The sequence below is a fragment of the Pyrus communis genome, chromosome 1 (genome assembly GCF_963583255.1).
Source record: "Pyrus communis chromosome 1, drPyrComm1.1, whole genome shotgun sequence".
NCBI classification, from domain to species: Eukaryota; Viridiplantae; Streptophyta; class Magnoliopsida; order Rosales; family Rosaceae; genus Pyrus; species Pyrus communis.
The window spans coordinates 10,604,205-10,618,607 of NC_084803.1; the positions used below are offsets into that span (position 1 = coordinate 10,604,205).

Sequence of the window (14,403 nt, forward strand, 5' to 3'; positions counted from 1 at the left end):
TTCCATTCAATTCATGCCTAAGATATACAAAATAAATGGTGATCCATATTAGTAAAAGAATTATATATTCATATGGATATTATTTGCATTCTCCCTTCAAGGGATGAGCTCATTCCCCTCATGCAAATCATGTATAATTTGCCGTACAAATTTTATAATTAGAACCGTTCAATTTCTTAATCTTCTTGAAGAGTAGCCTTACAAAAAATCATTTGAATCAGAGATCAATTGGTCATTCAAATGTATAGAACAAATCAAATATGTAGGTACCAAGTACTGTATTAATTCATGATAACCGCTTATTTATTTGATATTTTTGGATGATTAAACAATTTTTAATTCGAATGATTTTTCATAGAAGTGATCTTCAAATGATGATTAAGGAATTGAACGATTCTGATCGTTGAGTTATATGATTGTTAATGCTCAAAATTCGGAGGACAACAAAGACTAGTATGGTCAACCCTTGATGGACTAGGGATAAAGACTTTTAAGTAATTAAAACAAGGGTTAAGTGGTTCACCCTCAAAACTGGGTTACATACAATGTAGTACTCTGTATATATATTTGGTTTGGATTACAAGAAGTGCTCGGTAATGATGTAATTTTTTCTTTCTTTTTCTCTTGGTTCGACCCCATATAAGAGGTATTCATCCCTCTTATATAGAGCTCTATGAGGCCCCAAAAGTTCTTGGCCCTCAAGTACTTCACCGCTTTAGCATTAAATGAATTAGATGCGTAGCCTTGCCTTGTTGGCTACTCCTACCTTATTCAGTTGACATGTGGAAACGAAGTGAGTTCTGCTCAAAGCCATCTAGAAAGTTTTCTAGGCCAATGCACATCGAGCACCTTGCTCGGTGCTGAGGGGTTGAGAAAACACTGACCCGAGCGCCTGGCCTCACAACCTTTATGTCCTTTCAGAGGTTGTTGCCATCGCTGTTAATTAACCAGTATGTGGCCTACAGTTGATGTCTAAGTAAGCCTGTCTCTAAGGCTTCGTGCTATAAAATTGGCACTATGCCAACTTGGATTGAGCGGTCGGAAAGCACTTTCTGAATCGGTGTTTATCGTTCTTGTCGATAACAACCCTCGACCGGTGGGCATCGTCTGTAGCGGTTGGGATTCCTTCTTATTGGGCTAGCTCAAACGCCCAATACTTTAATCTTCTTTTCCTCTTGCAACTTGATGGGTCCAAATTACACTATATATTATTTTAAGGATCTAAAAGACCTTATATTAACAATGCTCAATATACGTTGTTCGCAAAAAAAGAATATGTATCCCCTCATAAAATATAATTAGCTTTTGTTTTTGAGTACTTTTGTTTCCACTGTTGCAAAGGGGCCTTGAGATCGCCCTCACTCATCACATTGAACAAAACAGAGAGAGAAACGAAAATAAGGAAAAATTACTATCCTAAATCCTTTAACAACATTAGGAAACATAAAATCACATGGTAAAGAAAACCTAAAACTAGTCCATTTCGCAGCAGAATTCTTGAGCATGAGCATCACACATGCCATTCAAATACAATCATGTATGTAAAGTGTAAATCGTAAAGGAACTAACCTAATCCTTATTTTGTCCTCCTACACATGTATCTCATTTGGGCCTGCTTCACTAATACTAGTATAAATAGAATGAGGACAGTTCTTTTTCTTTTTCTACAAATATCATAAAGTTAAAGAGTCGCTTCAACGTTCATTTCTGAATGATGTTTTGTTGGCGATGGATGATGGGATAAGAAGAAAGAGAAGGTGCACCATAACATAACAGACAATACGGTGGATGTAGAGGATATAATAAAATGATCACAATTCACATGATACTTGCGGTCAGGTAGCTGCTTGCTCAGTCAGCCGGGGATGATGTTAAAACGGTTAAAGTGGTGGTGGTGCAGCTGGTGCTCATGAACCCTAAATTATTATTATTAATTTACAAAATAATCAGACCCCTCTAGCCCTCACCCACCGTTACATCAGTTTGATATTCCAGTTTGTTTTCTTTTGTTGGTGTACCGTGCAAGTGGGGGTGGGGGTTTTCGTATACGATTCCACCCAACTCCCAGTGGTGGTTTATCTCCCTCAATACCTACCCTCGGATAGTGGGATTCAAAACTAGGGTTTGACAGTGGGCATGTTATCTACGATTCCACCCAACTCCCAGTGGTGGTTTATCCCCCTCAATACCTACCCTCCGATAGTGGGATTCAAAACTAGGGTTTGACAGTGGGCATGTTATCTAACAACATCGTACGGTGCAGATTTCTTCGAAATTTATAGTAATTTTGAACAAGAAGAAAAGCACACAGAGGACACATCTTTTTACCTTAACATTAATGATGTAAATACTATCACATTACATTATAGTACAGGTGATCATCTTACAATAATTGAGATGGTAATAAAAAACATAAGTTTTTTTATATATTTATTTTGAGTTCAAATAGTATTCCTTATTTAATATCGTGCTGAACTACATTGTATGATCATCACATGACAATGTTTTATTACAGCACAATAATATTTATGAAACACGCCGTATTTCACATTTAATGGAAGAAGCCAAAATGCTTCTTGGCAATTTCTTGGAGTCACATCTTTCACATCATAGATTTATAATGTCCACAACATATCGTTAGCTAGAAATTAAAGAAAAGTCTTCAATTCGAGACTTTGAATTCGAGTCTCTGTCCATGGGCTATCACCCTAAGGAGTGCAAGAATGACCCCACACGACTACTTGGGCCTAAGTTCAAATTCCAGTCTTAGTTTACCATCCAAACTTACTATCAGAAGTTCCATATAGACAATTGGTTTTGTGTTGGACAAAAGGAAAATGGAAAATTTTGAAGTGTTAGTTTTCAGCAGATTGCATGATTTGCATTTGCGCATGGCCTGTAAGATGGTGACCGCGAATGGGACTTTAAACGCAGCTCTAAGTCTAACTACTATGACACTGCTCGTGATAAGGCCAATTCTCAGAAAGGTGGTGGGACTCTAGCCTCTAACGCGTTGTTGTGTCTGGGCTGCCAGCGATCTCAGCCACATATGGATAGTTTAATGTGCGTTGCAAAAATATAAATATGCACATGATGATAAAGTTGAAATGTTCAAATTTTGATTCTGCAGCTTGCATTACTAGGTAAACAGTAGAAGGTGGAGCTTAGGTCTCTTTCTAATATACTATTAACCGCTGCCATTTGGTCATTGAGTTGTGGCAGTCATCCATCTGTTTCTCTGGTACACAATGGGGCCAAAACATAAACACATAAAGGCTGATGTCTGTGCCACTTTGAATTACAGATTCCGTCTGTGCCACCGTAGCATATATAATGAGAACAATTTTCACGACCCACTTCCTCATCTGTGTAAATTCAAATCCAGAACATTTGAGTTCATGGTTGTGATTCTTTCTCCTTTTCATTCAATCATGTATAAGATATGTAAAATTGTAACAAATTGTGCATGTCCATAAGAAAAATAACCTACCAAAACTTCAGATGCCACGATAATTAATTAAAGTATGAAAGTGTAATTATTGCAAACATGACTTACTAGATGCCTGTTAAGATCTTAACTGAGACTCATGCCATGTTCATGTGTGTTTTACCTTCTTCACATGACAATGCTTCGATTAACTTGAAATACCGTACTTGTGGGATCTTATGTAAGTTTGGTATACTTGTAGTAATGGCCAGCACAAAGCAAGCATGTAGCCAAGGCAGCTGAGTAGTGGGATCGATCCATCCAGCCAAGCGTGTGTGCAGAGTGCAGCACGGAGGTGAGAGGACAAGGAAGGGCAGAGGGAATGATAAGATGGTTCTGCTATCATTGTAAGATTGTGATAATTGAAGGGACCTACATGAACTAGGCTCCAAATCATCATGAATTTTTGCAATGTCACTTATACCGTCATATAATGCATGGCAAGTTGGGTACACGAGAGAGTATCCGAGAGCATCCATTCCTCATCACCCTCAGCAGAGCCCGATCTGATTCATTACAAATTTGCAATTTACATGCAGTGATAGTATGGATGGATCTATGTTCAACCGTATCAGTCTGTTACTCCTCTTTTCTTTCTTTGTTAATTAACTTTTAACTTTCTCCCACTTCAAACCTTTTTTTTTTTTTTTGTTCTTGTTACTAGTTAAATTCTAGTACCTACCAATTATCATTAGAGTCTCTTGTATCATGAATGCAAGATCACTTACTTTTGTTTCGTAAAATCAAAACTTGACTTTTAGCTTTCATGCTAATTATGTTGAAGCTTCATCCTAATTATGGTAAACTCAAAGCATACTGATAAATAAGATCAGACTAATAGGACGTTATTATGTACAACTATATATATATGAACTATATTATGAAATTAAATCTTGTATAACACTAGCATTCTACACTCTTAATAGAGTGAACGAATTATTTGTGAACATGTCTTGCACTCAAAGATGCTTAAATTTCCTTGTAGCGTAAGAAAAATTTTAACTTTTGTAATTATGTTAAAGCCTAAACACTATAAAAGTTCGGCTCTCGTTTTGTCATCGTATGGGTGCTGACTGGGCCTGGTAAATGGTAGTTGAAAACGTACAATTATTAATATTAGGAGATGGGGTTAAGTTAAAAGAAAAGTAGATCACTGCAGGGTATTACGGTATCAGCCAATGGATGAAGGGTAAGGTTTTTAGGTGGGGCTGGGTGGGGGCTGGGCTCAATGGGTATCTTGCAATAGCAGTTGGACATGTAAGTAGGCGCATGTGATTGTGGCTTAGAAGGGAACAAAGTGTACGTAGGAACGGGACGGGATTGCAGCAGGAAGGGAGGAGGGGTATGCTTGTCTCTATGCATTGCTTGGAATAGGATTCTGTCGTCACTGTCGTATGGGTCACTAAACAGCCTGTTCACTACCACCACACTTCCCTTAACATTAAAAATTCACATTATTATATAACCTTAATGTTTATATACGTTGTTATTAATCATATTAACCATAATTCCCAATGTGGACATGGCAGTGATATTGTTGATATCGTTGAAATTGCAAACTTCTTTTTTTTTTTTGTTGAAAGAGACGATAGCTTCATTCTAAATCAAGGGAAACAGTACAAATAAACTTCCAGTAAAGGAAGGGACTAGCTCAAACAATCCTCTAGCAAGAGGTCGGCAATGAGATCCGGTGGATCCTCAAGCCATGTACAAGAAATATCACAGTGAGCACCAAGCCATGTACAAGAGCTATCACAGTGAAGAGCAAAATGCGCTAGATGGTGGGCGATACCATTTGCTTGTCGGTGTATGTGGGTAGAGTGACCTCCAGTGAATTAGTGATTGTGGACAACATAAAATTGGATTCTTCAACAATAGGTTTAACCAAAGACATATTGAGAGAGCCGTCCAAACGAACAGTTACAATCTGGAAGGAATTGCTTTCCAAAGAATTTTGAATACCCCTTGAAGTCACCAAAATCAAGTCATCACGAATAAAAACTTAAAGTTGTTAATATGTAGTTAATATGGTTGTCAGTTGTCAAAATGTCTTTATATTTTGTTCGCAAGTGCAGTTAATTTCAACAAAGAATAGTTGCATAACTTTACATGATTAACTAATCGCCAATTGTCATTTCCCATTTGGCAACTAGTCGGCCGTTGGATCTGTGATTCTCTGTTGTATGGGAGCCCGGAGGAGAGATGAACCCACTTTACAACAACAGTCTTATATACAAATGGGACCCAAACGTCCTCAATTATATATGATCCATCACATACATGCATGTAGGGTTTTCTCCCGTTAATTTGTTCGTTTGTTAACCAAATCGAAAATTAGATCTGCATGCATACATAGGATATAATAATAGATTTTCTTGTTGGCCTGAATGATTGGGTGAAAATCGTAATAGTATTACTGCAGTACTACTGCTTACCTCTATACGAATCTGCGCTTTTTAATTAGAGCGTGAGACACTGAGTAGGAAAGAGTAAGCAAGGCTGCTGTGCCTGTGGCTCATGTTGCCCGTACTCGTGTACAAATTTGTTTTCCATTGTTTTTCACTGCACGTAAAAATGTGTATTATCAGTAAAATTGATGCAGTGTGATATAATAACTGGAAATCGATAAAAATATTCTAAGTTAGAATATAGAAATTTGAAATTCATTAGGAACTGAAAAAACCCTAGAAGTTTAGTGATTGAATACTAAGAAAGATTGCAAAATATATCTCCATAAGTTGGGTTAAACAGAAAACATAAAACCCTAAGTTGCAGGAAATCCTAAATGTTTCATAATATTCCTAATTACATATTAACCAAGAAAAGTATCATAACCCAAAAGGAAAACAGGTAAGAAATATCTACAATACTAAAGAAATACTTGCTAAACTACTCTCACCAGACTATGCATGAGTGCTCAAACGATAAATAATTAGTAACTTGATACAACGTTAACCATACAAAATAAATGCCAACAGAGAAGAAAAAGGTATCACAAATAAACCATTTACAATGGTTTTGTTATAGCAGCAGAAAGAGTCATGCAGTGAAGTATGTGAGCAACAACATGTGCATATTTTCATAAAAATCCACAATATGTGTGACAAGGCCTAAAAGAATTTTGCAGAGATGGGGCTCATAAGGGAAAAAATCTTTATCTGCAGGCCCATCTGTAGCCCTGCTAATAGCTCGACTTGTCTAGTCCTCTTCCTTGGAGCATTATGTATATCATCCAGCTAGGTTTTCATTGGCTAACTGCATTTGGGATGGATCAGCTGCTGACAGCTGTTGGGACCACAACAATCAATCGTCTTATATTTATTTTCTTTGGTCTCAGCCAACCAAACTGTGCGTATAAGGTAAAATAAACAACCAAATATTTTGTCCTTGAATTTCATTTTAAATAGGGTTCCTCGCAAGAGTTTGAAACGTTCAATGTTTCAAACTTATACGGGCCTCTCTGGATGTTTAATTTTGTATCGATTGGTTTCGTCCAACTTGACCTATTTGAGTTTGTACGGAGAGTCTGTGGCCCTTGCAGTTAACAAGATATGCTGAAGGCCCAAAGCTATTGGAATTTGGAAGGAAACCTATATTTTGCAGGTGTCATGAGTTTATCAGTTGTTTCTTTCTGAATAAAGTGTAGTCACAATAAGTAGTATCGAACGCATTGCCAATATATATATATATATAGTCCTCACATTCGTATGAATAAAAGTCACCATACAATCAAGTGAAGACTGACTGCACTAGACCGTATGTGTGAATAAAGAATCTATTGATTATTTTTACCCAACTCATCTTGAAATTGATGCAGTGAGAATCAGATTCCGGTGGATATGCTTTCCTTGAAATAGTCATATATGATCGTGAAAAATGGTGTGCACACAAGCAAAGTAAGGTATATATGCTATATGTAAACAAATTAAAGCAAGGGTTTGCAACATCTTTCACGGCACTTCGGTGTGCAGAACATGCATGTTAATCAATTCCAAATGACCAAAATGAAGAGAATATTGCATATTTCTTAGTTGCGTGTAACGTCTTTTTTGTTAAGTACATATATTGGTATAAGCTAATTTGCAGAGTAATTAATAGTATTTATCTTTGCACCCGAAATTTTAAGTTCAACTCATTCTTTCTATTATCGAATGTGTTAAAGAAAAAGAAAAAAAAAAGATCGGAGACCAAATATAGTGTTCCAAAAATTAAATAATCCCCACTTCTTTAGGCCAAGGGTCTTTGTGCCTTCTAGAAGAATAAACAGAAAAAATTCTACATTCCATAGATATAAGATATGAATGGTATTGATTCAGTTGGATCAATTTTTTTTCACCTGTCAGTGCCTGCGACACAACACAAATGATGTTTTGCGATGGTGTGGAGGTGGGGGCAACGTTGGTGCGGTAGTTAGTGTTGCAACATAAAAAGATATGGATCATTTTGCTCCTTCCACACGGACACATTTGAAGTACGATTCCGACGAACTAGCTAATGCCATTTATCTATCTAATTACGTTTGCAAATTACAATTAAAAGCATTGTTTAAGCAAACAGCTGATTAACTAAGGGAATAATGATGGCAATTAGTTTTAATTAACAATTATAATTGAGAGGTTGTATATTCATTCAAATGTGATCTACTTCCCAAGAGACCAAGGCCAAGATCAAAAACCCTTTTCTGTTGACCGGCGGAGGTACTAATTGTTCAACATCTCAAAAGCCAAAAATAGTACTACTACCCTCAAAGTCTGCCCATGTACAACGACAATGATAGTGACCGACGCCGTTTGCTGATTTTTTCAGTGGCTGCAAACGGAACAAAATTCTAAGGCTACCCTGGAACTCAAACAAAACAAAGATAAGACTCATTCAAATGCTAGGTTAAACCATTCATGTGTATTGGTTGTTTATCAGTACTACTCATGTGACGAAAAACACACTTAATATTACTTTTGTGGTTAACACTATTATTAATCTGACATGTTATCACTACCTACAAATTACTCTCAAAATACGACCTTGTGTTTAAGTAGCTCTAATTAGGCACAAATTGTTCTATACTTAGGCGGACCACGTTGCCATGCGGGCATACTCATACACATAGAGTTGTCCTATATTTATTATTTAGTCTCACGCGTTCAAAATTGGTCTCACCTCATTGTCTCAGATGTTGTATGCAGATAGTCGAACAAAGAACTCCCTCTAAATTAGGGCACTTACCCAAGTACATGTGGAAGTCAACTTTGCAAGTATTGTTAGCAAAAGTAAACTACATAAACAATTAATAAGTAATCACATGAAGCTAAGAAATTTTTTTAAAATGTGTCTAGAATATAATGTGGTAACACCATATGTTATTATACAAGTGAAGATAATTTTATTTTCATGTGTCTTTTTATTTGTATAACGACATATAATGTAAGTGTTAATATTTCAAGACCAATAAAAAGTATCTCCATCAAGCTCATTAATAAGAAAACAAATGTATTTAAGTGTTGCATTGGTTTATGTTGAGATCACGCGGTTTGTGGGACAATGGAATGGAAAAGCACACCAAAAACCGCGTATTGCCCAAAGCTTTAATTTGGAAGAATTCACCAAAGACTTTGATAAGACGACAAAGTAAGTTGTTCTCCTTGCTCTTTGCCTTCTCTTCTTCTTCCTCCTCCCAATCTTTTTCTTCTTCTTCTTAGTTGCAGAAAAAGAAAAAAAAACAGAAAAAATGGTGTTAAGCACCGTACTTTTATTAGCAGTTTTATTCATCGCTGGCCTCGTTAATATTTTCTTTCTTTTTCCCACCCCCAAGCTCCTTGCTTGGTTTCAATCTTTGTCCATACCCTACTCCACTCCTACTACCACTCCAAGCAAGGACAAAAATAATCTTGTTATGAATAGTATTAATCCGCAGCCAAAAGTAGAAGATCGAGCGGCGGAGCTGAAGCAAGTGTTTGCCACCTTCGACAAGAACAGTGATGGGTTCATCACAACGGAGGAGCTCAAGGAGTCACTGAAGAACATAAGAATTTTTATGAGTGATGCGGAGGTGGAAGAAATGGTGAAGAAGGTGGATGCTAATGGAGATGGGTTGATTGATTTTGATGAGTTTTGCATGCTGTGCAGGACCATGCGCCGTCGGGAAGATGGGGGAGGAGCGGAGGAGGAGGAGGAGGAGGAGGAGGAGTTGAAGGCGGCTTTTGGTGTGTTTGATAAGGATAAAGATGGGTTGATATCGGTGGAGGAGTTGGCAGTGGTGTTGTGTTCCTTGGGATTGAGGGAAGGGAATAAGGTGGAGGATTGTAAGGAGATGGTGAGGAAAGTTGATAGGGATGGAGATGGTATGGTTAATTTTGATGAGTTCAAGAGGATGATGAAGGGTGGAGGACTTCTAGTAGCCCATTAATTAGGTATTGATCTCTAATTAAGCTCCTACTTCCAAATATCTAGTAAGTTCTAATGCCCTCCGTCAACTTCTTATCACGTTAGGTACGCATAATTAACTTAAAATATAATTTCAAGCACTCTTACTTTCAAAGATTTAGTAAGTTTCGTCACCCTACAACAACTTATTAAAAGAACGTTAAATATAGTATACGCGACAACGTTTGATTAGCTTGAGATACCTTATCTCAAGTTTAGGTAGGTTTCTTTCTTTTCCAAACACGCATACACCTAGTTGTATAGGAAGCAAGAAAAACACGATATTTAATTAATTTCCAGCCTTCATCTTCAAACAACCACCTGCAAAAATTATTAGGTATGTACTGGCATAGGATGCCATTCGTCTCTAACCACTCTCTCTCTCTCTCTCTCAAGTAGTTTGTTTTGAACTTTTCATGGCGGACAGACTATGGTATTTAATTAGAAATGTACCTTTTTTCTTCCCCTCTTGCTGTATGATATTATTATCTGTAATAATTCTCTCCAACCTTGATGAATTCAACAGTATGATTAAATCGAATGATGCTTTGCAATTCTTTTCTGTACAAGTGATACTGGGAGGATGAAATTGAACTCGAGATCTCAAGTCAAAAGAAGAATGATCTTAACCGACAGGGCTAAAAAAAAACTTAGCCAAGTGAGCTAAAGAGGCATACGACATTTAATTTGTGTAAATAGTTTCGCACAACTGTTGTCAGTTTGAGGCCAAAAAGAAAAACAAATGCTGTCACCATTTTGAAAGCCTACGAAGTTTCCAAAAACTCATCTATAGGCCATGTTTGTAGTTTTCTATGTATATACATGTGCCCAATTGTAAATTTCATGGCTTGGCCGAAAGCATATTGTAAATAAATAAATAAAGCTCAGCATCTTCGGCATTTGCATTGGAAAATAAAAAGAAGAAAAGAAAAGCTAAAAAATCACTATATGTGTTTATGATATTTTTCTTTCATACTACGTAACATGGAAGGATACAGAGAAATAATAGTTAGGAGTGAATATAGAAATAGCTATAATAAAATATAGTTAAATATAACGGCTACAACACTTATATAGCATTAAATGATGTGTAACAAGAAGCAAGAGAGATCCCTGCTTGCACAAAACGGCAAATTCATATTCCCACCCTTTCATATACACGCATCCTAGTGATATTGGGGGTAAGGAAATTTTGGGCACAGCACCTTTAGTCAAGTGTAGCGATAAACGCTTTTAATTACTTAAACTACAAATCTCTTGCAGGGTCGCAGTTTAGGAAAGCAAACTTGAGGTAAAGATGCCATTCGTAGACAATAACGAAGATCAAATTTTGGATCTGCAAGTTGGTGAAAACAAGAAATTGTAAAGGATGCATGGAATGTTACAAGAATTCGGAAATTCGACTGAATGACATGGTTTAAAGCATACATTATCTTTTACTGAAGTGTAAAGAAAAAATTAAATCACTAAATGTTTCTGTCCTATAAAACCTAGACAACATTATGCGCATCAAAGTAATTCCGAATTAAATACATGGGCCGAATGGCAATCGGAACATATCACCCTGACCGAGTTTGAACGAAACTCCGTCGTCATCGTACAGAGGAAAGACGCTGCATGGACGCTTCCCAATCAACACAGCATAATCCACATTGAAGTGCCTTCATGTCATTAAAACTACCACAAGAAGGCACATAATCCATCCACAAAGCCGAAGAAACATTTATCCTTATACAAATTCTTTAGAAAACATCCGGATGAAAACGACCTGGAATGGAGCTACTTTGCTGTGCCTGCTTTAGGTGCATTGTAAGTGCATAGTTGTTCACCTGATTAGGTATAAAAGAGAGAATCAAACACTAGTAATCAGCACACGGTGAATTTAGGAAACTTAAGCAAGCAATGACCACGGCAAAGAAAAAATCAACGTAAAAAGGCACAGTAACAGACTAGCAAGGAGATCATGTAATGCGCTGTATAAAGCAAACAACGCTATGCTCTCCCAAACTTCCTTCCAAATATAAGGTTGTATAAAGTTATTAGGTTCCTGAGCTCAACCTCGAGGGTTCTCAACTGTTCCTGGTACTGGGCCACCAGTTGCTTCAGATGCTGCAATTCCTGGCCTCTATCTTCAAACTCCTTCTGCCGTTCATGCTGAGTGGATACAGCTCGCTTTAAAATTGTATTTTCCTGAATAATAGCTTCCAATTGTTCCTTCAGCATCATATTTTCCTAGAACAAGGAAAAACATAAGTACAGCTAAGCCATTAAAAAACCCCGGAACTAACAGATGTTGCATTCTCAAACATTTCCCCATTTCTCTACTAACTGCCAAGCGAAGAAAAAACAAGTAACTAGGCAAAGAGAAACATATATTGGACATGCAATGTAAGTAGTTAAGAGGTCATACCTGGCGAAAGCTTTGGGCTACCTCTGCGGTTGCACGCTCACTAATAGACTTCTCCAAAGCCTCAAGCACTCTTGAGGCGCGAGCTTTAGCATCATCCATGTTAGAGGCACTCATCATCTCTCTGACAACGAGCTCCACCCACTCTGCTCCATCCGTGGGAAGGTTATTTTGCACTGATGGATCATCAGTAACTGCAACCTCTCCATTTGTTGCTACCGCACCTGAAACAAAATATTGATCCACTCCCATTAATGCCTACACTTGTAGCAAGATTACCAAAAACTTATAGATTCACTTCTTCAAAGAATGTCACAGTCGTATTCCCGTGCAAGGTGAGAAAACGATAACTTTCTAGGTAAGGCAAGAAAATATCTACTCATACCCTGTGATTGGAGTTGCACATTTGCTTCTGAAGCCATATCAGATTTTCCTGCAGCAGAACCTAAACGTAGCTCATTCAAACTTCTGATAGCCGTATCCAAATCATCACCACATTCTTCAAGTGCTCTCTCCAGAAGCTACAATAGTAATTTCAGAATGCTTAGTAACCTGTCATCTTAATTAAGTAGATATAATGCACATCGTCCAAAATTGAAGAATATTAAGAACCTGTGACAAAAAAGGAAAAGGAAAAAAAGAAAGAAAAAAAAAAAAAAAAAAAGGGAAAAATAACACATATATACATGCGGGTTTTCAAATACAGGAGGTCACGAATCGCATTGGGTTGTTGATTGCGTTACACAACCAAGTCAATGAGACCAACCAGATTGAAGGGGCAGCGTGCATCCGTGCCGTACAGGGACCTGTACAGTGCATACACGCACACATACGTATGCAAACATACACTTGATGGCAGTCAGAAAATCAGGAAACATGTAATGCATGCTAATTAAACGGCCAGATATGCCACGAAATGATCAACAAGACTGAAACCCCAATTATCATAAAAACACCCCGAAAAAACGAAATTCCAACAGGGATTCCATTTGTAATTTGACTTATTGAGCTAAGCAATTCGAGATAATCAAGGGCAACCCGAAAGACATTCCCTTTAGTATTGGGCACGTAAATAAGATTCGCTAATCCGACCCAATCCAGTCATATCCAATCCAATGCAATCCAATCCAACCCAAGCAATCGAATTTATGGCTTCAAATTATGCATAGAACAATAAAAATCAACAATTCCAACTTAATCATACGGAAATTATTTAATTAATGAAAACAAATCAGAAGAGATCAATGAAATGTGAACCTGGTTGTCCATGCCCGGGAAAACGGCCCTGAGGTGTTCGATCAAATGCGATGCAGAAAACGACGTCGTGGAGGGAGGAGAGAAGCGAACCGGGGAGGAAGAAGAGGAGCAGCGGATTCTCTTGGAAGCGGAGGAGACGGGAGGGGAAGTCGACGGCAGCGAGTTGTCTCCGAAAATCGATGATCTCTTCCCACACACGATGGCAGACATGTTTTGCCTTCTCTCACACTCTCTCTTCTTCCTCCGCCCTCTCCCCCACTGTCGTCTTCCTTCTCATGCAGCGCACCGTTTCGATCTGGAACGGAACCCCCTTCACTAGCAACCCCTAATTTCCCCAAATTTGGGAACAATTTCAATTTCTAGGTTTTATGGGGAGAAAAATAGAATTTGGGGAAAACATTTAATCGGAAATTGAATCTTTGGTGCTTTTGCTTTGCTCTCTCCCATGGTGCTTTTGGCTTTTGGGGTTTGCCTCGGGATCGGGTCACCCTACAGAAGATTGGTTCCGGAGAGCGACGAATTAGATGACGCCACGCAAGAGAAGGATGGAAGTTAAATTCGTTCGTTGGGTACGTGGGTGGATCCTATTGGACTGTGCTTGAGAGTGTTTGGAAAGTAGGAGGTTGGGTGTATGATGATATCATGTGGTAAGGTTTCGTGTTATCTTTGCTTTGTTTGACGTTGTTGTCTCAGTTGGTTCAACGAACTGGGGAGAGATTATTTCTCTCTCATCAAAGGCACCAAGTTCACTTATTCAAGTTCTTAAAATTTAATTTAAAGGCTAAAATTATTATAACTTTTTAAGGGGCCTCTATTTGTAGCTGTTTGATCA

The 14,403-nt window shown here is 37.8% G+C and overlaps 2 protein-coding genes across 3 annotated transcripts; one reads left to right on the plus strand and one right to left on the minus strand.

The window, feature by feature from the left end:
* Positions 1 to 8,959: 8,959 nt before the first annotated feature.
* LOC137744716 (calmodulin-like protein 7) lies at positions 8,960 to 10,672 on the plus strand. Of its 2 annotated transcripts, none has more exons than XM_068484514.1 (2): positions 8,960 to 9,894; positions 10,434 to 10,672. In XM_068484514.1, the coding sequence occupies exon 1, from the start codon at positions 9,213 to 9,215 to the stop codon at positions 9,888 to 9,890; it is 678 nt and encodes a 225-aa protein (XP_068340615.1). In that variant the 5' UTR covers positions 8,960 to 9,212; the 3' UTR covers positions 9,891 to 9,894; positions 10,434 to 10,672. The 2 variants fall into 2 exon arrangements, with proteins under 2 accessions (XP_068340615.1, XP_068340606.1); XM_068484505.1 differs by having other exon boundaries at positions 8,961 to 9,894; positions 10,478 to 10,672.
* Positions 10,673 to 11,193: 521 nt separating this feature from the next.
* On the minus strand, positions 11,194 to 14,030 carry LOC137744706 (uncharacterized). Its single transcript, XM_068484495.1, has 5 exons — positions 13,572 to 14,030; positions 12,700 to 12,835; positions 12,318 to 12,538; positions 11,966 to 12,139; positions 11,194 to 11,736 (listed from the first exon to the last, which is right to left on the minus strand). The coding sequence occupies exons 1-5, from the start codon at positions 13,779 to 13,781 to the stop codon at positions 11,650 to 11,652; spliced, it is 828 nt and encodes a 275-aa protein (XP_068340596.1). The 5' UTR covers positions 13,782 to 14,030; the 3' UTR covers positions 11,194 to 11,649.
* Positions 14,031 to 14,403: the final 373 nt, after the last annotated feature.

Coding starts and splice junctions, on each gene's coding strand:
- LOC137744716 (XM_068484514.1), top strand. CDS start 9,213: ATGGTGTTAAGCACCGTACTTTTATTAGCAGTTTTATTCATCGCTGGC.
- LOC137744706 (XM_068484495.1), bottom strand. CDS start 13,781: ATGTCTGCCATCGTGTGTGGGAAGAGATCATCGATTTTCGGAGACAAC. Junction 12,836..13,571: donor TCCCGGGCATGGACAACCAG/GTTCACATTTCA, acceptor TTACTATTGTAG/CTTCTGGAGAGAGCACTTGA. Junction 11,737..11,965: donor AACAGTTGAGAACCCTCGAG/GTTGAGCTCAGG, acceptor ATACCTAATCAG/GTGAACAACTATGCACTTAC.